Source organism: Miniopterus schreibersii (assembly GCF_964146895.1).
Source record: "Miniopterus schreibersii genome assembly, chromosome: 1".
Lineage (NCBI taxonomy): Eukaryota > Metazoa > Chordata > Mammalia > Chiroptera > Miniopteridae > Miniopterus > Miniopterus schreibersii.
Genome location: NC_138101.1, coordinates 164,631,273 through 164,657,095, shown reverse-complemented (window position 1 = coordinate 164,657,095; position 25,823 = coordinate 164,631,273). Strand labels below are relative to the sequence as shown.

General features: G+C 45.5%; 2 protein-coding genes across 3 annotated transcripts in view; both read right to left on the bottom strand.

Moving 5' to 3' along the window:
• Positions 1-6,703, bottom strand: part of KIF23 (kinesin family member 23) — a 30,338-nt gene extending 23,635 nt beyond the window's left edge. For both annotated transcript variants that reach the window (XM_081120864.1, XM_081120865.1), the window contains exons 1-3: positions 6,511-6,703; positions 4,543-4,612; positions 3,068-3,196 (exon numbers count right to left, since the gene is read on the bottom strand). In XM_081120864.1, coding sequence (XP_080976990.1) covers positions 3,068-3,196; positions 4,543-4,612; positions 6,511-6,521 — 210 coding nt within the window. In that variant the 5' untranslated portion in view covers positions 6,522-6,703. The remainder of the gene's footprint in view (positions 1-3,067; positions 3,197-4,542; positions 4,613-6,510) is intronic.
• Positions 6,704-12,419: 5,716 nt separating this feature from the next.
• The window catches only part of PAQR5 (progestin and adipoQ receptor family member 5), a 67,072-nt gene continuing 53,668 nt past the window's right edge, over positions 12,420-25,823 (bottom strand). Inside the window, exons 6-8 of the mRNA XM_081131850.1 lie at positions 20,992-21,088; positions 18,696-18,837; positions 12,420-15,665 (exon numbers count right to left, since the gene is read on the bottom strand). Coding sequence (XP_080987976.1) covers positions 15,424-15,665; positions 18,696-18,837; positions 20,992-21,088 — 481 coding nt within the window. The 3' untranslated portion in view covers positions 12,420-15,423. The remainder of the gene's footprint in view (positions 15,666-18,695; positions 18,838-20,991; positions 21,089-25,823) is intronic.

Here is a 25,823-nt window from a genome sequence, read left to right as displayed (position 1 = left end):
TGATGTAACTCTCTCTCTCCCCCTCTCACTTCCTCTCTCTTCTAAAAATCAACAAAGAAATTTTAAAAAGTCATGACCTAAGGCTGAATTTGTTTTCATTAAATGACCAAAAAGATCAAAAGGTATGATTCAGTCACAAACTTGGGAAAATCCTCACATATTACCTCATCTTACCGCTTTCTATTTTTTCTCATAAATGGCATAATAGCATAAAGCTAAGTATTTTGATGTACTTTCTAAAAAAACCCAGCAGTGAACAGTAAATATAAATTCATTTGAGTTCTTATATAAAATAAATTTTAAATAAATTGTGACCTTTAAGAAAGCAATACTTCAATTATCAAATCTTGTTTAAAATATGATTATTATAAAGTATAACCATATTGCCAAAAATATTACCAAACTTCTACTTAGAAAATTAGATTGGAGATTGGGGCATAAATTGTGTAAATGAAAATGTCCTAATTGTCCAGGGGCTGGAGTTTTATTATATCTTTTTTCATTATTTTCTAGTCTTATTAGTTTGTAGATATTACAGATGTTTCTGCAGGTTTCCTGAATTTATTGCAGTTTTTGCTTCATGAACATCAGTGCTGTGTTATTTGGTGCATGAGATTTATTAGAATTTATTGATTATAGCCTTTGTCAAATGGCTCCCTTTTTTCTATTTTATGACTTTTACCTTAAATTGAACCTGCTCAGATATCAATATCATGACCCTTATGTTTTCAAACTTAGCAATTTTGTCCCCCCAAAAGAGACATGTATAGATTAGTACTCAAATATAACAACAGTAACTGATACTTAGCACTGACAATTGTCTCAAGCACTACCTTAGCATGGTAATGAATCAACCTCTGATGTAGGTACTATTAATTCTTATGCTCATTTTATAACTTGTTAAAGATCACACACCTACTTCAGCTAGGTTAACTCTCACCTTTGAGGAAGTTTTTATTCCACTCCTATGAAACAGCTCTAGAACTCATACAAAGAACAATCTTAGAACTGAAAGGAGACATAAAGGACAGGATAATGCTGACAGGTTACTCAGATGACCTCCAAGTCCTCATGAATACACTCCTTCTTTGCAGGTGAAGAAAAATGAGACCACAAAGGAAGAACCTGCCCCGAGCTCATGGAGCTAGTTAGTATCAAAGCTGTTTCCAGTCCAACACTCTTTACATTATTCAGTGTTGCCTTCTGTCACAAGAACTTTTAATCTCCACCAAACCTTTTGTACTATTTACACACATTTGAAATTAACTCTAATAAGTAAAATTCAGTAAGTTAATTTTCAACTATTTTATAACCTCAAAGGCCTAGTCCTACATGAAGCCTCCCTGGACCATACATTCATGTTTAATCTATATGTACTGTTTGGCAAACAGGACAGAGAAGGTGCAGTATATCCCTTGAAGCTTATATTATACCAGGGAAAGAGACAATAAATAAGTAGATAAATCGATACACTGTGGTAAGTGCTATCAAGGTATTACATAAGAGTGCAGATCAGGTGACAAGGGAGGGGGTGCTACTTCTGATGGGGTAGTCTAGACATACTCTGTGAGAAGGTAATATTTAAGCTGAAACAGGGTAAGAGCCAAAGGAAAGGTCCAGGCCAATGGAATAGCCACGAGGCAGAATTCTGGTTTATCTAAGGAATCCAGGGTTGGAGAAGTACTAAGAGATGAGGTGGCCAGATTGATAGGAGGCAGATTAAACAGGATTTTGCCTATTTAAAAACTTTATTCCTTGGAAGGTTTTAAACATAAAAATGGTGTGGTCTGACGTGCTTTAAAAGATCATTCTGGCTGCTCTGTGGAAAATGGATTAGAGAAGACTCGGAGTAGAAGCAGATAGTCCAGTTAGGCTTCAGCAATCTTGTCAATGCTACTCAGAGTAAGGTCAGCAAACCAGTGCTAACTCTGAGAACTGTTTATTTCCAGTCTAAGAGAAGGTAATTGCAGAAATCAAGAGGTAATGTTTAGAAACTTTCGTAGCCATTTGGCATGGCTACCACATCCCAAGATGTGATTACTGGGTTTATCTCACTAAACAGATTAACAGGTTCTTTGCTGTCTGTCATGGTTAGTTCCAAGTGGCAAAGCTGCATAAATGTATTAGTCACAATTCATTTAAAAAAGTTGTTCCTGCCCAGCTGGGATGGCTCAGTGGCTGAGCGTTGACCCATGATCCAGGAAATCATGCTTCGATTCCTGGTTATGTTACATGCCCGGGTTGTGGGATCGATCCCCAGTGGGGGCGTGCAGGAAGCAGCTGATCAATGACTCTCATCATTGATGTTTCTATCTCTCTCCCTCTCCCTTCCTCTCTCTGAAATGAATAAAAACATAGTATAGATGGGCTTCTGATGAACAATTTCACTGGAGTAATGTGCACAAAAGAGTGAATGGCAACTTGAAAGTAGACACCACTGCCTGAGTTGATTCTTTCTTCTGCATTCTGTCATCTCTTTTAGCACACCTACCTTTCTGTCTTATCTGTTTGAGGGTTACCTGTTTACTATCTGTGCCCCCAATTAAGCTGTAAACTCCATAAAGGCAAGAGCTGTATCTCACTTATTTTTATTGTAAAAAAATCTCCTCCCACCCTCCAGCTTAGCACTTATTTGTTAAACCGAATTGAACTCATTTTGCTCAACATTTTACTAAAGAAAAAAACACTTCATAAGAGGTAGCTATAGGTATACAATGTCTATTAAATGTTATTTCAATCTCCACACGTGAAATTTTGTGTGTGTGTATATAAAAAATTTCCTAGCATGATCATATATCATTCCACATTAAACTATCCCTAAAATACACTCTAGGAAGCAATAAATACCCTGTAAAAGAAATTATCTTCTAAAAAGCAATCCTCTAACTCCAGTATACCAAAGGTGTGTCTATATTCCAGGAATTAAAAACTTCAGGTATGGTGGTTACAGTGAAGTAGATAAGTCAAAAAAGTGAAAACACATGAATTTTGTTAAATTAAAAAAATGGAAAAGCCATTCAGGAAAGAATATATCAAGTAAAAACAGCTTGATTTCAATAGGAAGTACCTCCTTATAGTCTCCATTTCGGTTAAGTCTGTACCCCTCAGGTGTATGAAGCTGAACGGTTGTATTATTGACCACTTCTATGCAACACTCTTGATCAGGAAAGCTCAGGGGGCGCACCCTACAATATACCTGAAAATGCAAGGAAGTGCTTAAAGAACAAAAGTTGACTTTTTACCTGACTTTTCATTTAAACTTCCTATTCATCCATTCAACAAACATTTTGGTGTCTTAATTTAAGAGATCAGTATCATAAACTTAGAGCTATGAAAACGAAAACCTGCTACCCAAGATTGTCAAATGCAAACAGATATTAGACAGAAGAGTTCTTAAATGCACATAAAATTATTTTGATAACAAAAGCATCAAACCCACAGCTTCTCTTCACTATTGTATTGGCACAAATTTAATAGCTATACTACTAATTTAAAACTTTCTCTAAAAAAGTCAATAACATATCACACAATAAGAATTCTTTGGAATTGGATGTCAATTAAAACTTGCCAACTTAACACTTGATGTATAAATAAGTAGTAGATGCAATACCTGAAATGTTGTTTCCTTAATCAGCAACAGTGTTGAGGAAAAAATGTTCAGCTGGCCCTAGCTGGTTTGGCTCAGTGGTTAGAGCGTCGGCCCATGGACTGAAGAGTCCCAGGTTCGATTCCAACTAAGGGCACGTACCTCGATTGCTGGCTCGGCCCCAGTTGGGGCACAATCAGGAGGCAACCACTCAATGTATCTTTCTCATATCAATGTCTCTCTCTCTCCCTTATAGTCTCTGACCACTCTCTGAAAAAGCAATGGGAAAAATGTCCTTAGGTGAGAATTAAAAAAAAAGTTCAGCCATACGTGCAAAGTATCTGGTTCCCTGAGGCCAAGAGACACACTCCAATACCAGTGAACGGGAGATTTAAAACATCCCAGAGCAAAGCGACCAACCTTCTTGTGTTTGCCATCTGCTTTTAAAAGCAAGTTCCCAAGCCTGAAACTAGTGAAGTACATGTAATTATGAATAGTCCTTAGACTGAATTAAACGGTTCTATACCAGTCTTAAACTTGGTCCCATAAAACATGGGGTTTGGAGCTTTCTTTCCTCATGAAGTGTGCCATCAGTTGGAATATAACCGTCCTAAAGATGGGAGAGGATGCTCACCTAAGCAGAAAGTTTTCTCCCATCTTACAAAGTATGAAGAATTCTCTGGGATAGTTGAATATTTTTCATTACCTAACTCTTCAAATTATAACTAGTTATAGGATGTAGTTGACAACCAAAAATTTCATTTTACTGGACTAATGAATCCTACCATAGAAACAAAATTAGAAAGCTGGAACCAGCCTTAAGCAATTTAGTACAGTCCTTTTAACGAAATGTCCTTTGACTCCACTTCCACATCTCCATCCATTCCAAGCATACACTAAGACTTAAAAGGAATGAAGAAACAACACACACACACAAATTCACAGGGAAACCTTACCCCAACTGGGTCTTTAATACTCGTTTGGGATCCTTTCTTCCCTACAGGTTTCCTGGGCGTCTTAGTCCTCCTGGTCATAGATTAAAAAACAATTCAGTTCAACACTAACATTCAAAAATCTCACCTATAATTCATACACAGGCAGAATTCCAAGGTTTATAAATTATTCCTTAGCAGTTCCAAAACACTACACCCTAAATAAATAACATGAATAAGAATAAATTGCATTAGCAGGAGAGTGTTTGTGGTATGCATAATCCAAAATAATTAAAATTCGGTTTAGGAGAAGTTACATTTTTGGTACTAAATGTACCTACTTCGTATTTAAAATAGTTTGAATATTTTCTTGAGCAACAATTTTAGAGGCACTACAAGTTTGAAAAAATCTACAGACAACTGACACTTACCTTGAAAGACATTTATATATGTGTACAAGCACACACACTGCACCAACAGCCATTGCCCAAGGTAGACTGACAAGTGATTAACTTCAATAAATTATAAAAACAGATAGAGGAATGCATTTTCATCAAGATTTATGTCTATAACTTTCAAGGTCACTGAATTCTTAAAACCTATCATCCTTTGTCTCCAAACAAAATGTGGTCCCCAGACTGCAATTTCTTGCTCTCTTAAGTAGTGTAAATCAGACAACAGGCCCCAAATGGAGCCACCTGTGCTAAGCTTACATCACCAAACCAAGACTTAATACCTAACCTAATTGCTGTTTTAGTCTCTCCCAGGAATGTAATCTCAGCCAGTCAGTATGAAACCCCCTCACAGATCCCTATGGTCCCTCAAAGGAAGATGCCCTTGCCTGAAACAATCTGCTTTTTGCTTCTTCCTGCCCCTTTCTGCCTATAAAAATCTTCCATTTTGTACAGCTCCTCAGATCTTCCTAGTTGCTAAAAGGATGCTGCCCAATTCATGAATTGTTGAGTAAAGTCAGTAAGATTTTAAAAATTTACTCAGTTGAAATTTTTTATCAGTAGAGACAATAGAAAAAGTTATTTTGATTTATTTCACCACTTACCTAGGATGCCCCCCAATTTACCTATAGGCTAAACATTTACCACTAAAATGAAATAAAATTATTGGCTTGGGCTATAGATTAAAATATTTTTCAACATTTTTCTCAGATTAAATAGAAGTTAGTGTTTTAAGTGCAAGATATTATGGTAAGTTTACTTAAAGTTACACTTTTTAAAAAAAGATAAAAGATTCTGACTTTGGCCTCTTAAGAAAACAAAGTTGCTTTGCGAACTATTACCTACGTGATGATAATAATGATAAAGTCGACCCTCTTTCTTGCACAATTATTTCTTTACCCAGTAGCGGCCAAGGAACTCTGCAGGGCCGAAAACGTCCCCGATTTAGCGAGGAATGTGGGCGGGTACGTCTGCGGCCCAAGAATAGGGCGAAAGTCACCGGCCTCCGCAGCTGCAAGGTCTCGGCCTCCAGGCCGCGGCGGGGGATGGGAAAGCACGCAGCGCCCACGACCGCCAGGGCTCGCCGGGCCGGAGACCACCTAACCAACGCCGGCCCCAGGGCTCAGCACTCGGCCCCGCGACCCCGCCCCGCACGAACTCGGCAAAGTGCAGCGGAGGGCGCGGCCGCCGGCAAGGAAAGGAAAGGGTTGGTGGAGGCGGCCCGGAGCCAGGTGCCGGCAACCCAGCCGACGGGAACCGGCGCGGCGGCACGAACCTCCCCTCTCCCCCTCTCCCCCGACTCGGGGCCGACCTCTCCCGGCCGCGGGAGCCAGGCCCTGGGGGCGGGCGCCGAGTCCGGGTCTCCATGCCGCCGCTCCCCCGCAGAGGTTCACGTGGGGACTCCCACTTTGGGGGCCCCCACTTTGGGGGCCGCGGCCTGGGGTGAGCCAAGCTCGGTGTAGACTGCAGGGCCCGCGGCGTGAAGAGACCCCCGCCCCATCACCGCGGCCCGGCCCCGGCCCCGCTGCCCCGTACTCACGCTGGCTTCATGGCGGCAAGCTCCGCGCTGCCCAGACGCGCACGCGGGACGCCGGGCTCGACACGGAGACCCGGCGAGGACAGCGGGGTCGCAGAGAAGCGCTGCGGGAACCAAGACGCGGCGGCAGAGGCGCTGCGCTCAGTGGAGCGGGGCCGCGCGACTGCGAGCCCAGGTGAGCTGGCGCCCGGCGCATTTCAAACGGGCCAATCAGCGCCCGCTCACGGAGAAGGGGCGGCCCCGGAGGAAGTGACTGCTCTGCCGGAAGTGGCGCTGGTCTCCTGGGCGACTGACGCCGCCGGGGTGCGGGGAGTCCGGGCGTGCGCGCCGCGGCGCTGGAGCCGGGACTTCACATCTGAAATCAACTCCCTCCGTTTCCGATGAGAAGCTGAGGGTTTATTTTCCTGCAGCGCAAGAAGTCCAGTGGAAGAGCACACCCAGGATAGAGTCGGAAGGCGGCGCTGTAGTTCCGGCCCGGGAGTGCCCAGCGCAGTCTCAGACTCCCTCTCTGGTTCTCGTATCACCCTTTCTCCCTCTTCTTCACCTTCCCTGGGTTCTCCAGCTCTTTTATGTGTATCTATCTATCTATCATCTATCTATCTATCTATCTATCTATCTATCTATCTATCTATCTATCTATCTATCATCTATCTATCATCTATCTATCATCTATCTATATCTATCTATCTATCATCTATCTATATCTATCTATCTATCATCTATCTATCTATCTATCTATCTATCTATCTATCTATCTATCTATCTATCTATCTATCATCTATCTATCTATCTATCTATCATCTATCTATCTATCATCATCTATCTATCCATCTATATATCTATAGAGAAATGAATAGAATTTGGTTCTTGAAGTCCAGAACCACTCTTTTCTATGATGAACTGATTCTATCTCATTTCCAACCTCTGCCCCCAAGCTGATGACTATCAAATCTACATCTACATCTGGGCTCTCATGGAACTTTAGTCCCATCTCCTCAACTTCCTACAGCACCAGACACCAGAAAGGATAAACATAATGTAATATCCTTGGCCCACATTTTTTGACACAAAGATGGTTCCTATCTTTGCCATTACATAGTTATAGTGCATAAACTTGGAATTTGTAATTTTACACAATGCAAATAAATATGGAGGATAAATTCCTAGAAGCATAATTTTTGCGTAAGAGTATATGCAGCCCAGCCAGGCGTGGCTCAGCGGTTGAGCGTTGACCGAGGATCCAGGTGATCAGGGTTCGAGCCCAGGTCAGGGCACATGTCCCCGTTGCAGGCTGATCAATGACTCATCATTGATGTTTCTATCTCTCTCTCTCCCTCTCCTTTCCTCTCACTGAAATCAATAAAGATATATTTTTTTAAAAAAAGAGTATATGCATGCATAATGTTTCGCAGATATTGCCAAATTGTCCTTCATGAAGACTGTTTGAATGTAGAACCCCATCAGCCATGTATGAGAGTGCCTGTTTCTCTACAATTCTCAAAGTTGATCTAATAGGTGAAAAAAATCACGATGTAGTTTAAATTTTCTTTTCCCTTATGATGAATGATGTTGGGTGTCTGTTTATATATTCAAGAGCCATTTATGTTTCCTTCTCTACAAACTGTGCTCATCTCCTTTGCCTCCTTGTTCTCCTGAGTTGTTTATTTTTCTTATTGAATTGTAAAGGCTCTTCATATATTAAAGAAATTGGTCCTCATCTGAAACATGAGTTCATTTTTATAGTTATGAACTCATAATTTGATTTTTATGTTGTTTTGTGACAGCTTAGAAAAATATTTAAGATAGCCAAATTTATCACTTTTCTTTATTGTCTTATGTTTTGCTTCATACTAGGAAGTCTTCTCCACTGAGATAATTTTAAAAAAATATATTTTCTAGTGCTTTTATTGCATTGTTTTTTATGTTTAAGTCTTTGAACCATTAGAATTTTATTTGTTGTCAAATGAGAGGTTGGGATCTGTATCATTTAGGAATTGGGCTTGGCTGCTGACTTACCTCTTAGTTACTATGCAGTCTGGCTTTGGCTTCAGTCTCTCCATTGGAACTCTCACCAAAATTACCACCTCCTTGATGCTAAATCTAATTGACCCTTTCCCACCTTTATCTTGCTTGACCTCTTATTAGCACTAAAAAAATATTTCTCTTTCATTTCTTACTATGCCTTTGTTTTTTCTCCTAGCTCTCTAGCCCCTTTTTCTTGGCCTCATTTGTGAGTTCTCTTCTCCTTTAAAGGTTGTGACTTAGGGTTTTTACTTGGTTACTACCTGGGCCCTCTCCCTCGGCACTCCCAACCATGCCCATGGCTTCACATAACATTCACATTTGCCCTTCTGAGCTCCAGATTCATATATCCAACTGTCTTAACTCTCCATTTAGGAGTCCCACAGGCACCTCACACCTAACACATCCTAATCTTTTCCCCTGAACCTGCTGCCTCTCAGTGGGTGGCATCACTGTCTACCCACCCACCCAAACCAGAGTCCAAGGTATCGTCTTTGACTTTTGCCACCCCTTCTATTCCAACATTCAATTACCAGATATTGACAGTTCTTCCTATAGCCTTCAAACCTCTCCACTTCTCTTCATCCCCTTGGCCACTACCATCTCTCATCTGGGTGACTGCAACATTATCCTAACAGGCTTCCCTGCTGCTACTCTCCAACCCAGGGTCTATTTTGCAGCCAGCTCACCTATAAATTACAGATCTGAGCATGTTACTCCTATGCTCGTAACACTGCAGTAGCTTCCCATTGCTGGAGACCCTCAACAAGACCCCAAGGCTCTTCCTTTTCAAGCTCATCACCTATCATTAACCCCTGCACCACACTGACCTTCAGTGCCCTGCATACACTGGGCTCACACACCATCTCCTCTTGCTTTCAAGCTTTCCTTTCTCCCTTCCTCTGACAAGGTCTCGTTAATCCTCAGTTCTCAGCAGATCTCTTGCCACCTACCCTGCTCTGGATGCTGGGCCCTGCTCTGTATCCCCAGTCCCCAGTCACTGCACCGGCTGATTTGCTTAGGTGCTCACATTCCAGTTTATATTCACTGTTTATTAGTCTCTTCTCCATCTTATCCCGACAATCTCACTAGATGGCACTGTTGCACCCCTAGTGCCCAACAATGGACGTACTCCGTAGAGGCTGAGAAGGAATGAAGGAATCCCTCTCTTTAGAGAACACCAGTCAAGGATCTAGTTAAACTGCACCACCCTCAGGCCAGTTTTTTCTTCCTCCCTCATTTCTATCTGTATTAAGCTCTCTGGCTTATTAGTTTTCTTTAAAATGCCAATTATATAATTTCTCTGGGTGTCCCACAGGCACCTCATACCTAACACATCCTAATCTTTCCCCACAAAGGGCTTCCATAACCAGTAAAAAGATTTGCATTTCCTCCTAGAATTAGAGATCCAGATGAGAGGTGAGGGTAGAAGAGGAGAGTAGACCAGGGAGGCTGTTGTTGTTTTTTAAGTTAAGATTTTTTGAGGTGTAATTTTTTTTTTAATCTTCACCCAAGGATATTTTTTCCATTTCTTTTCAGAGAGAGTGAAAGGGAGAAAGGGAGAAAGAGGGAGGGAGAGAGAGAAACATCGATGTGAGAGAGACACATCGATTGGTTGCCTCCTGCACTTGCCCCAGCTAGAGCCGGGGATCGAGCCTGCAACCAAGGTACATGCCCTTGGCAGGAATTGAACTCGGGACTCTTCAGTCTGTGGGCTGATGCTTTAACCACTGAGCAAAACCGGCAAGGCTATTGAGGTATAATTTACGTATAGTAAAATTCACCCTTTTTAGTTGTACTGTCTACATATTTGACAAACATACACCGTCCTGTAACCACCGCCACAATCAAATGTATATTCCATTCACACAAAAATTCCCTTGTAGTCAATCATTGTCCCCTACCCCCAAGCCCTTGGCAACCACTTTCCTAACTTCCTTTGAATTTTCTTTTCCAGGTTTCTCTTTAACTTGGCATGACGCTTTTGAGGTTTTTCCATGCATTGCATGTACCAGTAGTGTGTTCCCTTTTCATTGCTGAGTAGTATTCCACTGTAAGAACGTGTGGCAACTTCTTCATTCGTGCATTAGTTTGATGGATGTTCAGGTTGTTTCCACTTGTCGGCAATTATGAACGAAACTGGTATAATTATTTGTATAAAGGTCTTTATGTAGACATGTATTTTCATTTCTCTTGGGTGGGATTACTAGTTTTGTAAGTCTAACTTTATAAGAAGCTGCCAAACTGGGCTGGGAAGGTCTTATGCATATCACTGAAGAGTAGCTGACACTATACGGATTTGAAACCATAATGAACTCAAGCACCCAGCTAAGCAAGTCCAGCTGTAGGAACACCAATGACAAAAACCTGTAGAAGCCCCGAGTGTTTGAGGGAAGGTGGTAAAATGGAGACAGGACCACTGTGGGAGCTGGGACACACCCAATACCCAACGGAGACAGTTCTCTCCCCACCCTGCTGTTAACTCAGCGGCCTTGGAAACATCATCTCACATTCCCAGGCCATTTATAAAACGGATGATTGGAAGTCAATGTTTTATATACTCAGAAAACAAATTAATAAAATCAAGAAGCTTGGGGGGAGGCTGTAAAATTGATACAAAAAGAGACAAATGATCTGAACCACATTTCGAATGAATAACACACAGAGAGGGAGAGGGGGCTGTAACCCAAATAATGAAGACTGTTTACTATACGCCCTCAGGCTGAAGACGGAAAGATCTTAAAACATATATTGAATTCTAATCAGTAGCCTTTTTTCCGACATAGGTTAGTAATTTTGAAAGGACACTGTGTACATTTCAGGACTGAGCAAATAACTACATGCACTGTGGATAATGGGAGCAAATTTTCTCCATTAGAGTTATATAAATATCAAAAGGGGGAAGGCTAAAAAGCACCTAGGGATTCTTTGTTCTATTTGGCAACGTTTCTCTAAGTCTGAAATTATGTAAAAAAGAAAAGGAATGATTGGATTGTATCAGTGCTTCTTAAACTCCTGTATATTAAAAATCACCTGGGGCTTTTGATAAAAATTAAAAACTCCAACACTCTCTTCCCCACCCCCCTGGGTATTCTTCACCTGTTCAATTGGGCTTGTGAGCGTGCATTTCACATCATTAAATACATTTTTGAAAGGTTGGATTACACTCTCTTTGAGGTCCTTTGTTCTGTGCGTTGGAGGACACAAAAGCCAGCTTTGGAAACCTGTTGCTGAGATGAAGAGAGCAGGCGTGACGCTGTCTGAAGCACACTGGCGGCAGAATTGAAGTGTTCGTTCAAGTACCAAGGGGGCACAGGAAAGCCCCTTTGCAATCTCCCAGGACGAACATTCGGGAGGAATTCCAGAGTTCTTCCAAGTCAAGGCATCCAGGCATCTTCTGGAGTTACACCTTTCAGGGATCAGTGGCCAGATTTCCATCCTTCCAGTAGGACAAGTGCCTACTGGCCTTGGCAGTTCCCGCTACCTAGACCCGAAACACTCCCCCTCCACTAGCACAGCTGGCACCTTTCTGCCCAAGTTTCTTCTCAAATGTCAGCTTATCAGAGCGGCCATCCACTCTCACCAGCTTTACCCCACCCCTCCCTATTCCTTCTCGAGGCTTATTTTCTTTATTGCACTTACCATTATCTGAATTCATCTTGTCTGCCTGACCGATCAGAACATCATCTCCACGAGGCAGGACAGTATGGGATTCGTTCACTTCTTTATCCCCAGTTTCTAGGACATTGTTTGTTCTATATATACCAGGCACTGAATCGTCAAATGATTTAGCAATACACACATGTACAGGAATCTATTTCTCTTGATGAATGAACATTTGCAGTGTGGTAGGTAAAATACAACCAAACCAAGTGGGAAGCAGGACAACTGTATTATAATAAATAAACTTTATTTATTTCTCCCACACAATTTAAGAAAACCACACACTGGAAGAACATCTCTGAGTTTGGAAATGGGTCTTTGTCTTTTTCATCCATAATGGATTGTTGACTAAAAAATCAGAGGCTGGCATTCAGTGAATATGTCATAAAATGGTGTTATAAGTGTTAGTAGGTGTTTCATATAAGGAGGGTATCATGGCCAAAACAAATTGGGGACACGGTAGATCCAAATGAAGGTTTCTCCAGGGTACCTGACAATACCATTCTATCCACCTGCCTTCCTCAGAGCCTCTCCTATGAGCAGGGTTCCACAAAAAGCACTTTGAAAAAGATTGCAGCAGACCAAATATTTAAATCACTGTGTACTCAAAAGTTTCTAAACTTCCCACTTCTAATTCTAATCAACAATGACAAACTCATTTCTTTAACAAAGGAGATGGATTGTAACTCTCTAAAAATTGAGCAATGGAAAAAAAAACTCTACAATGAATACAGGGAGATGTGGTTGACTAAATGGTCTCATTCAAACATGTTCAAGTTTTATCACAGCTCTAAGTCTGGTAAGTTTTAGAGTTATGTTTCTCAAGCAGGGGGAGGGGGAAGCGGTTGAAACAGTGCCAGAGTGAGCAGCTGACACCCATGGGAGGATGGCACATCTCTAAAGTGTATTGGGACATTTCAAAAATTTTGAGAATGACATTTAAAAGCATCTTCCCAATGAGGTTCTTCAACTGATCCACTGCCAACCTTTCTGGCTTTCTGGAATGACTTAGGCAAACCTATACCCACATCAGACTTAATACTTAGTGATGATTCACATATTTGAACGCATTCTCACCACACATGAGAAGTTTCCAAATCAGTGTACTGCAAATTGGTATAAAATTTTAACTTGTAATACTGTCCAAAAATATACAATGGGACTAAATTTGTCAAACTTGGAAAAACATTATGAAACACTTGATCTTATTTTGTTGATTTAACATTTCATTTTCATCATTAAACATGACAAAAGTAACATAACCAAAGATGAAATCAGCTAAAAGCCCTTCAAATTAATCACCCAATATTTTCCTACTATTTCTAAGCTAAATGAAGCATGATTTTACTGTTATACACAGAATTTGAAAGCCTTCATGCCTTTGGCATTACTAAAACAGGATATTTAAATGTTGTACCTTTTTTTCATTATAAAATTGAAGTTATAGTGAGATGAAATGGAAGCCCACTTACCCTGTTGGAACAAAATTTCACTAATGACTTCAGATTGTTGCAAAAAAACCCACAAAAATGTTTTCATGTAGTTTGTAATTAATGTACCAAAAATTTACCAGCCCATATAATTTTATCAGTCTCATTTCACCAGGGGAAGTAAACAGATAATAAAACTAATGAAATCATATTTCTTGACCACTCTCATCCAATATAAATTGTTACTTGTCCTCAGAGGATCAGAGGATGAGCTATTTACAAGGCCATTCAACCTGGGCCAGTAAACCACAAAGGCAGTATTCTACGATATGAGGGTGTTCCTGAGTCAGCAAAGAGGATCCTGCACTGTAGGCAGCCCCTTAAGTCATTAGCAAGTGCAGATCAGGGGTTGATGGGCTTCTGTTCACAACTGCATTGTGTCAGCATTTCTGTCTGCTCTGAAAATACCATGAAATACTGAACTTTAATTAGTAATACAACAGACGAGAAAATGCTCAGCATTTTAGGACCATGCAGAGTAGAAAGCGGGGAACAACACATCCTTAGGTGGTAAGTTGCTGAAAATTACATCAATGAAAACAAAGTTGATAAGCCGAGTGCCTTTTGGAATTCCTGACACCAGCATTTCCTCAAGTTTGGCCCGTGGCCCTTCCGCATTAGAATCACATGGGGACTTGCTCCGGTGCAGATCCCTTCTCAGAAACCTACATTTTTACACTAGTAAAGCAGAATCTCCAGGCTTCCCTGGGAATCTGCATTTGTCACAAGCTCACCAAATGTTTCAGATTCTCAAGAAAACTTGAAAAATCACAACAGTGGATCAACCCTTTGGCAAGGTCTTTAGCATCTTCCGCACATGAACGCTAAATTTGCAGCATATTTGAAATGCTGAAGCAACATCAAATGCATGCCATCCCTAAATACAGCGCTGTCACTGATTTAAAAGGTGACAAATGAACATGACCAACAGGGATTAACTTGACCAACGCCCACAGTGTAACACATTTTAACTGCACTGCGTAATACTTTGCAGAATCAAAGTATTATGGCAACAAGAAGACAGCGAAACAGAACATGTGACACCCAGCCATAGGCTGTGGACTTCTAAGAAAATCCAAATCCATAATCCAAAACCCAAACCCATTGACACGGGAATTTGCACTTTGAAGCAGAATGGACTTGAGGAAAAAAAAAAGACTCTCTTTCCGTTCATTCCCTTCACTAGCTGGGAAAAGAAAGAAGACCCCCCTCCTCAAACCAGGTCTCTATTCTGGAATGCCTTTCCAGTGCCCAGGGACCCCCAGGCCCAAGTGCCTCTTTCTAAGGTCCCCCCACCCCTGACCTTCCTGGCTTGTTCTCCTCTCCCTGTGGGAGCTCTTGGGAGAGGCTTTGCTACATGAAACTCATCAAATGAAGCATGTTCCATTTTTAAAGAGTAATGCTACAGGGGTAGTATGCTTAACCCAACTGTTTTAAATAGAATTGCAAAACTCACTTTAAATAAATTTAACTTAATTAAATATTAATAATTCACCTAAATGAGGACTTACTTGAACCCATGCTCCCCTTTTAAAACCACACATACAGAATCGGTGCACAGCCAGAGAAATTTCCCCAGTTAAATACCTTATTAATATGAGCCCACTCAAAAATGCCAAGACACCAAACATTATGAATATTTTGTTACAGGTCACTGTAAACCAGTCACGCCACTGGCTTACGGTGGTTAGGATGTTGTAGTTTAATGTTGACATCTGGCACAAATAGCTTAGGGCCTGAATCATGTTTCTTTTTTGTGTAATTCTGGCTCGGGCATCCGATACAGAGCAGCTGAGAAATAAATTATGTTGCTGAGGCTGAAGATGAGGCACAGAAGTATGGCTCCGGTTATCTGAGGGAAAGTCAGGGCTCTGGTGTTGGCCAGGAGCCATTCCTTCCTCAGAGTCTTGTCCAGAAGTATGGCTTCCATCTGCAGGTGCGTAGCCAGGATCACACACACGTGGAACAGCTGGTGACTGTGACCTACGGCAAGTATACAAAAGGCCACCAATAAAAAAGAAATGACACGCTGAGTGAAAGAAGCCAGACACAAGAGACACATATTGCATGGTTCCATTCATATCACTTGTCCAGAAAAGGCAAATCTATAGAGACAAAATGTAGATTTAGAGGTTGCTCCGGGCAGAGGGTGGGAGTGGGGATGAACAGTACATGGGCATGAGGGATGTTGGAGTGATAAAAATGTTCTACACCTCATTTATGGTGATGGTTGTACAACTTGGTAAATTTACTAAAAGTATCATTAAAGTGTACATTTGAAATTAGGGAATTACGTGGTATGTGAAATATGCTTCATTCAGTAAATTTATTTTTAAAATGTAACGTGAGAAAAAGAAAAAGGCCATCAGAGCAAACCAAATTCACCAATCCCCTTTTTCACATGAAAATATTAGGCATCATGTTCTGCCAAAGGTCACCTCTGAAGAGCCAGGGCTAATGAGCTGATTCTGACCTCAGGGCCAAAGGAGAAGCCAGCCTGAGTCTCCGCTGGCCACTTACGAGGTGGCCCACTGCCTGCTGCTGGGTCATCCCAGACTGACCAGGGGCCCTTCCTCCCCATGGCCGGCCGACCCCAGCTCACTGGAATGCATCCAGGGGGGGGGGCTCAGTAGAGGGTGCCAGGAGTGGGCAGGGACATGCACATTTGTTGGCTGTGAGAAATGGGAGTCCACTGCCCAGGGCTGGGGACAACCTTCAAAAACCAGGAGTAAGGTGAGAAGGCCACATGTGTCATGGGCTGTATGTTCTCCTTTTTCCAAATTCATATGCTGAAGTCTTAACCCCCAGTACCTCGGAATGGGACCATATTGGAGACGGGGTCTTTCAGAGACAATGAAGTTAAAATGACGTAATTAGGGTGGGGACCACTGTAACTGGTGTCCTTCTATAAAAAGAGGAGATTAGGACGTGGACATGCAGATACACAGAGGGAAGACCATGTGATGAGAGAAGGAGAAGACGTGGTCTCCAGGCCATGGACAGAGGACTCAGGAGAAACCAACCCTGCCGACGCCAGGGTCTCACACTTCTAACCTCCAGAACTGTGAGAAAATGAACTCGTGTTGTTTAAGCTACCCGGTCTGTGGGTCTTTGTTATGGCAACCCCAGTAGACTCATACAACACAGGCATTAAATAAGGACTTTTCTTCCATTAAAAAAAAAAAGTTCAGTGCCATACCCCAGGACTTATCCCAGAATAAGTATTCAATAAATGTGCCCCAGGAAGGGACAGCCTGGCCACCCGCACAACTGGGCAGAAGCAGAGTCGGGAATGAGAGTGTAGGAGCGTTTGGGCTTCTCCACTGGGTGGCTGATGAGTTCCTATGGCAGGAGCATCCCCAGGATGATGGTGCCTCTCACTTACACTACACTAATGGGCTGTGAACCATTCCCCAAATCTGTGGGTGGTGCAGGAAAGTGCCTTCTGGTCCAGCAGAGAGCCGTGCTCTCCAAGGACACAGGGCCAAGCAGGGAGAGGTGACCAGCTGTGCTCACCAACGGAAGCTCACACCTGTCTCCACTAGGACAGGACATAAAAAGAAGGAAGCCCTGGACATACGTGAAATGTGGCTGCAGCAGGAAGTGTGGTTTCAGCAATCCCCCCGACAGGAACAGGGAGGAACTTCCTGTGGGCCAACACTAACCTCCTGCTCGGGCCGGTGGGGAGGGAGCCCCACACCCAGCAGACTCAGTGGTTTAATGATCTCTCATTAACTGCTGTCTGGCAAATTTCTCCCCATAGGGGTGTCTTTCTGCTCTAGACCCCTAGGCCCATAGAGATGAAGAAAAAGTGTCTTAAGAAACCAGGGAGTTGGCAAAATAAGGCCCAGGCCTATTTCTCCTGCAGCCCCCAGACTTCATACACAATCACCTCTACTTCCTCCAGCTGGGGCTGGGAGGTGACTGTGGTCAGTGGGTTCCTGTAGGCAGGTATCCCCAGCCCTTTTGTCTCTCTCTTTTTTTGAAATCTGTCTTCAAAGCATTTTGCTTATTGTGATCCCTCCAGCAGGACAGAATAAGCAGAGGAAACTCTAATCAGAAGGAACGAAGCAAATCTGGTCATGTGTCTTAGGGGGGAGAAGATGGAAAATTATAGACAAAATGGGCTTGGATAGAAGCAAGGTTCCTGCTCACCACATGGAGACAAGGATGACACCTTGGGTTCCCATAATAGTTTATCTAAGGAGCTTTCCTCCCAACACATATCAGCCTCACCAGAAGTGACCCCAGGGCCTCCTCAGCCCATCCCAGAGTCAGGGTAGGGGTCACATTCTGCAGTGCCTGCCCACTTCCCTAGAGAGGGAAGGAACTCTACCAGCAGGTGTGCACCCTGTGGCTTTGACACCTCCTTGCCACCACATTACTTCTCTAACTTTAGTGAGCTCAGGCTCACCTAGACAATCACATAGCCTCTGAATGAGTGCTGGGCCCCACCCCCCCGTTTCTGGTTTGGGATGTCTGGGGTAGGGCCTGACAATCTGCGTGTTCCCGGGTGATGCTGAGACTGCTGGTCTGGGAGCCATACCTGAGAACCATTCCTTTACCCTGACTCCTGGCCCCATTGCACCCACCTAAACAAGTCAAAGGTAGACACGTTCCCCTCCTCAGCCCAGCCCTGCACAGCATCTGGTACCCTCAGAGCCATGTGCATCCTGTCCTTTTTCTCTCCAGGGATGCCCTCAATGGTCATTTAATACAGTAATGGGATTTTGTGTTCTGGGTAGTATTAGGACCACCCTGGCCCCATACCCTAAAGGAATGCTTTAGAATTTTAGACCCACTGGCTCTCCCATCCTTTCTGGCCATTCACTGGTTACGTACATCCTGGCCCCTGCTAACTCACAATTTCATTAACTTTGGCAGCACCTAGAGAACTTCCTGAAGAACTGCTTCTTTCCTGCCCTTGCCTCCCCGCTCCAGCTACATCACAGGTGTCAGGGGTGGGGTCTTCCCCGGGCTGGAGGGCGAGGGCAGCAGTCACCGCACACTCACCGATGTAGTCGAAGCATCCAGGGGCCAGGCGCTCCGGCAGGTGTGCAGAGTAGAAGAAAGAGGCCAGGAGCGTCATGGCCACATGCTTCTGGTGGTACAAGGTGGCTTCGTTCTGTGAACTCTCCCCTGGGAACAGGAACAGCTGCAGGTATTTAAAAGAAACATGAGGTCTTGAGAGGAGGCCCCCTTCCCTGTCATCACCTGCAGACACCTTGGCACACATGCGCGGACACCGTGGGCCAAGGCCCCCACCTCTGCACTGTGGCTTGGAAAGGGCACTCTCAGGGACTGTGTGAACAGAATTCCTATTCTGAGATGGGTCAATTGAGACCCAAGGCAATTGTATTTTCTTCCCTCAAATGCTCATGAGAGCCTTTTGGGTTATTTAATTACACAAAAAAGAAGGAAGGAAGGAAAGGAAAACAAAAGAGAAGAGGAAAGGAAGAGAAAAACCTTATTAGATACATTCCCACTCTTTTTGCCCAAAGGTAATGTGTGAGTAGAGTTCACACTTGAACCCATTTCTGACCAGCACATCCTCTGAACTAATGCTCCTCATTAAGGCTTCAAGGCTTAGCAATCCCTTGAAGGCCTTCAGAGTCATCAAAAAGCATTAATTACGGCCATGATATTGTTTCAGAGTTAAGTACAGTTTTTGTTATTGTTATAAATAATGACAGCAGCCACCACCTTCAGAGGGCACAAGGCCAGGCCTTTTACTTGTGTCATGTTCATGGGCATCTCAACAACTGCCGTAAGGCAGACTCTATTTCCTCATTTCGCAGCTGAGGAAGCTGGGCCCGAGAGTGACTTGCAAACCACTAATTAGAAGTGAAGTCAGGATCTGGATCCAGGCAGGCTGATTCCAGAATCCGTGCACTTGCCAACAACATCGCCATTTAGGATTAGACCTCCCTCCCCTCTGCCCATAGCAGCTGTGTGCCAGGAGTCCACCGTGCTCGTAATAACACAGAACCTGTGCTGTGTATGGTTTGGTGGCACGTGGGACCAGCTTGATCTCTCTGCTCCAGTTTGCTGTGTGTGGTCTATGTCCTCAAGGAAGGAGTGGGAAAATGGGCTGTACCCCCATCTCTGGATCTCCCCCAGGCCTACACAGACCAAGCACAGAGCACGTGGTCAATGCTCCAGCTGGGGGAGCCAGCTCTGCCCCTCCCCTTCACTCCTCGGCCCAGCCATCTCACCATCTCCGTGGCAGGCACAGACCCACAGTCTGCCTCTGGGAGGGGAACACCACTCACAGGGTGCTGACCAAGTGCCAGGCATCATGGAGCCCAGCAGATCTGTTGTTTTGATTAATTCCCTCTACCCCCCCGGTGAAGGAGGGGATGTTAGTCCCATTTACGGATGAGGAAAGTGAGGCTCAGAGAGGTTACGTGCACTGTCTAAGGTCACACAGCCAGTGAGCAATGGGACTGGGTTTGAACTCAGGCCCACCCGTTTTGGGAGTGCACGGACTTCCTTCCTTCCTGTCTTCCCTCTTACACCCTCTTATCCTGTGTTCTTCATCTAATTCCTCTCTCTCCTTTCAGACCTTCATTCATACTTTTTCCATCACTACTAATAATATATTAATGATAATATATAATAATGCTTTTTAAAAAATATATCTTTATTGATTTCAGAGAGAGGAAAGGAGAGGGAGAGAGAGAAACATCAATGATGAGAGAGTCATTGATCAGCTGCCTCCTGCACGCCCCCGACTGGGGATCAAGCCCGCAACCCGGGCGTGTGCCCTGACTGGGAATTGAAACCCGATCGCCTGGATCCTAGGTCGACACTGAACTGCTGAGCCACGCCTGGCTGGGCTATAATAATGCTTTTTTTGGACTCTTGCCACCGTCTCACGTAGTCCTCCCACAGCCTGATGAAAGGAGGTGTTATTATCATGCCCATTTTACAGATAAGAAATCAAGGCACAGAGATGATAGATAACTTGCCCAAAGGCTCCCAGTGAGTAAATATTAGAGATCTGCCGTTAGAGCCTGCTTCTCCTGGTCACTCTACTAAACCCCAGGCTGCTTCCTCTGCCCAGCCCTCTGTGATTACTCCTGAGCCCACAGTCAGCACCGGAGGCTGGCACACGTCCTGTGGTTCCTCAAGGCCTCTGTGCCATGCTGTCTCTTGACTACTCTGCAAGTGCCAGTAAGGAAGCACTGGGTCTCCACTCCTGTGTGTCCCATGGTGATCAGCATGGTGCTCTGACCTCCAGGAGCTCAGGAAACAACTGACTTCCTACTGTTGCCAATAGGCAGAGGAGACAGGACAGGGCCCTTACCCTGTAGAAGATGGGGAGGGAGTCCCAGGTGTAGGGATAGGCAAATGCGAGGACACGGAGCATCTTACAGAGCCTGGGCTTCTGGAGTTCCAGAAACCTAAATCAGGGAAGAAAGGAGTGTCAGTAAATTACACACACATGCAAATTAAAAATAACCCAGGGCAAGCATTTTGCACAACCTCTTCCAGCACCTTCTCCACCAGCCTTCCCCTTCGCCCCCCATGGGAGTGGCTCAACCTCAGAAGTGAAAAGATCTCGGAAATCTATCTCCTGGCATCGTGAGAAGCAATGGCATCCAGATGAAGCCAGGAGGAGTGCTTGGCAGAAGCCCTGCAAGCACCAAGTTACCTAACTGCCAAAGAGCCTTTTAGAAGAGCAGTGACCACCAGGATAGGGAGACGCGTGGGGGATGGCCGCCATGGCACTGCCCCTTGGGTCAGCAGAACTGAGGAGGCTGAGATGCCCAACTAGTCAGAGCCACTGGGGTGACTACCGTGCGGAAGCCTTGGTTCAACTAGGTGTTTAATTGCTCTGAGGGACTTCTACAAAACTTAATATCACACCCAGGGATACTACAGGCCTGGAGAAACTGAGTAAATGTGGTCTCTCCTTCTCTCCTTACCGCCATCCCCACCTGCCTCCAATCCAAAGACCAGGGAAGTCAACATTAACACGAGTTGTGCTGATGGTCACAGACAGGCAGGTCCTCCGAGATGGAACGTGACAGGGCCTCAGCTGGCCTGGGTCTATCCTGGGGAGGGGGCAGCAGCTGAGGGTGTGGGGATCGGGACAGCACAGGTGGCAGAGGACATGGGAGGGGCAAGGCGAATGTCCACACTAAACACAGCCCTGAACTGGGGCTCAGGTGGAGGAATGGTGCTGCGCCTGGGAGAGGTGGAGGGGCAGGCACCCGCTTCAACACTGCGGGGTGTGGTGGAGGGCGTAGTCCTTCCTCGGTGCCCACAGGGCTGCACAGGTGGTGCACAGCGAGTGCACTGAGGCTCAGGGGTGGCTCTGAGGACAATGGATGCACTCGGGCCCTCTCAGCTTTCCCCATGGTTCTGCCCCTCATCATGTTCTCCCAAGAGGACAGGGTCTGTGTCTCACCACCATGCCTCACCTTCGCTTCCCAGACACCCCTATCCCAGCCCACAAGCCTGCACCTTCTCCCCCAAACATGGTATGCTGCTCCCCCCAGCCCAGGACCATATTCCCTGGTCAGGTTGTCCATGTCCCCTATGAGACGGTGTAGGCACCTGACATAAACCCTACTGCTGCTTATATCCTTGGGCATGGGATGTGGCAGAGACTCCCACATCTGCCTCCTGGGGGTCAGCAACCTTCTCAAGGGCTAGAGCTGGGTCTGTGCAGGTCTGGCTCCCCAACACTCAGTTCAGAAGCACAGCTGAGATCCTGGGCAGAACAGACAGGGCTGCTGAGCATGGGGATCCCTGTTCTGGAGTAAGAAGCAGCCCTCTGGGACCCGAGAAGCCCCACAGCCTCCAGAGACAAGCCCAACTTAACTCAAGCCCACTGGCACGTCTCTCCTTCTTTACTGACCCTGCCCATAAATCAGAGAAGCATGCAGCAGGCATGGGGTGTAGAAGAAACAGAAGCTCAAGGAGAAAGAGGAAGAGACATAAGGGAACTCAATTCATCATCCCCCCAAACAAGAACCCCAGCGTCGGAGTAAACCATTAACCCTGGACCGGTGAGGCAGCACAGTGCCGTGATCTCGCACGCAGAGTCTGACCTGGACAGCCCGGGCTAGAATCCTGCCTCTGCCCTCCATGACTGTGTGAGCCTGCAGGTCACATAACCTTTGTGCACCTCGGAATCCTCGTGTGTAACACAGAGATCACACCTGTCCCCCTTATGGGCTTGCTGCAAAGATCTGATGAAATGATACCCACAAGGAGCTCCTAACTCACAGCAAGGAATAACACTCACTAAATGGCAGCTTTTATAACAAGGTGTGTCATGGGACTCATTCTCTCCCCCACCCCATCTTGTTGTACCAGAAAAGAGGAACAGGAGGGAACAGATGGGTGCTGGGTGATTTGCCTAAAGTCAGATGACTAATAAGAGGCAAAACTAGGATTTAAACCCAGGGCTGCCTGGCTCCCATTTCACACCCCACCCTCCAGCAGGCTGAGAAGGCCTCAGACCACTAGCCAGCCTTTGCTTGTCCTTACCTAGGCCCCTATCCCCAGGGGGCAAACTGAACACACCAGGGCGGCCCCAAGACCCAGGGCGGGTCTCCACAGCCTCCTCAGTCTCCCCTGGCACATCCAGCCGACCACAGCAAGCCTGCTCCCTCCTTCCCCACACGCTGCCACCACCTGTCATTTCTGGGTTAAAGGACGCTCCCTGCGAAAGCTCGCTCCTTCTGTGGCCACTTACACAGGAAGAAAGCTGGCTCTGGCTGGCGAGGGCCATCCCCCAAAGCACGGATTTCCTGTGACTTGAGACAACATTTCGCCCAGCCTGATCAAGTGCTTTCCCAGGGGCAAACGAATCAGCCTCTCCGACAGCAAAGCTGAGTCTACAGGGAAAAAAGGGAGAAAAAGCAGAACAGAAGAGAGACAGCAACAGAGAGTAAAAGGCAGAAAGGCCAACAGCCACAGAGGGGGGCCTCCCACCACCAAGGTGCAATTCCAGGACAAGCCACAGGATGTCGCCACAGTCAGAGGTTTTGAGAGGGAAGGCCAGAGCCACAGAATCCTGCAAAGCACCCCAGGCCTCAAACCCCACCCTGGTAGAGCAGTCCCTGCACCCCAGGCTCAAGGGGCCAATTTACAGGGAGCCAGGCCTCTTCTGCCTAGAACCACGTTGGCAGGAAACACCAGATTTCAGGAGAAGCCTCCATCAAGAGAGGGTCGATGCAATACAAATCTGTTTTAAAACCTGATCAATCTTGTTGCAACAAAGCTGGAAGGATTTGCCAGCGAATTCTAGAATTAGTGCTTGAAACTAGTGGGCTTTGGAAACATCATTCTAATGCCGAGGGGTGCGTGTGGGTGCGTGTGTGTGTGTGTGTGTGGTTATGGCTATTTTGCTGTTGTCTGGCTGACACTGCAGGGACGTGGACATTTCCGTGTGCTGGCCTTAGCCATAGCAGCGCTTTGTCATCTGGCCAAGGCCTCTGGCCTCCAATGTATCTGAGCCACTGTCTGCTGAGGCTCCGGCCTCCAGCTCTGATCTCCAAACCCCCTTCTAGGGCCTCCACACTGCTCTCCTGCCACAGCTCACTTTCCACCAGGGATGACAATCCCTTTCTGTCCCTTACAGCACTGACTACAGAGCATTTCACTGAGCAAGTATTTGTTAAAAAAAAACACAAACAAAAAAACCCCAAAGGTTGGATGCTTTGGATGGATAAATGAAAAGGTCCCTATGGTGACTTGTGACGCACAGCAAACACTGTGTAACTCACGCTCCTAAGGGAGTGATGCCTTCTGGGCTTTGGGTGGTTGCAGGCATGAGCAGGCCGGGTCTCCATCACCCCACCTGGCTCCGAGAACCACAGAGAGGTCATGTATTCCCTCATTACTCAAATACTATAGGGGAAAAAAAGCAGTTTCCCTCAACATGTTCATCTGAACTAAATTCCATGGTAATAAGGACCTAATAACCAGGCACGGGAGTCTATGGTTCTCTGTGTGGGATTTACTTTATGGACGTGTACTGTAACGAAAGGACTGCCATTTAAACCACAATATTCTGGAAGCATGTGAATAAGGGAAAAGCTATTAATGAGGTTCATGATCTCCTCCTGATGCTTCCTGGCTGCTCCTGGCCATGCCACGGTCGAAGGGAGCGGGAGGGAGAGGCGGAGGAGAAGTCTCGGAAAAGAAACTGGCAATGCAGAATGCCCAAACCTGAAGGAATCCAGAGGACACCTTCTCAGATGCCCTTGTTTAAGGTGTGGACACTGAAGCCCAGAGGGGGCAGTGACCGGCTACACACAGCAAGTCTATGAAATCCGGGTGATGGTCCTCGCCTTCCTCTCCGCCTGCTCCTAAAGTGAACCAGGCTGGAGTCACTCCTGCCCATGTCATCATTTTCACTCCTCAGACACTGAAAATGATGAAGACAGAATGAAAGCAGAGAGGAGAGCCTTGTAAGATCAGGGAAGCCACCAACGTGGAAGAGGACATGTGAGGAGGAAAACTAAGGGCCCTCACAATGGGACACCCCACTTCACTTCTGGCTCTGAGAATGTGGCGTGTCCCCTTCCTCCCCTCCTGTTCAGCACAGCCCCTCTCCAGTGCTTGTTAACATACTCGGAAGCCCCTCAGGGCATGGAGTCCAAGGAACTGTCTTCCTAGGAATCTGACTGCCCTTCAGGGGCACAGGGCCAGTCCCCAGTAGGACACATGGGGCGCTTCAGATCCCCAGCCACCTTTGGGGCCTGCTCTAGGTGCTCTCTCCCTTCCAGCCATATGGCTCTGGTGACCCTGAAGCAACTTGCTGCCTCCCCAGTGCAGTCCCATCCTCTCCGGCCCCACCCTGTCCAGGCTGTTTGCTCCGGCCAAAGGTCCTTCTCTCCTCTCGGGCTAATGTGTTTAACCTTCCTCAGTCCTCAGGCCTAATGCCACCTCACAGATCCCTGGGTGGGTATCCATGCAGGTGTCATTTTGTATTATCATGATATGTTTATATTATATTCTGTCATGCTACACTCATTTCCCCTGGCCTTTAGAGGAAATGATCACTCCATCTGGACTTTCAGGGGGTCTTCAGTTTGCCTCTCCTGATGTACTGGGTTCCCTGAGGACAAGGACGGTGCCTCACCCCTCCTGGTGTTCCCAGATCTTAACCTGATGCCT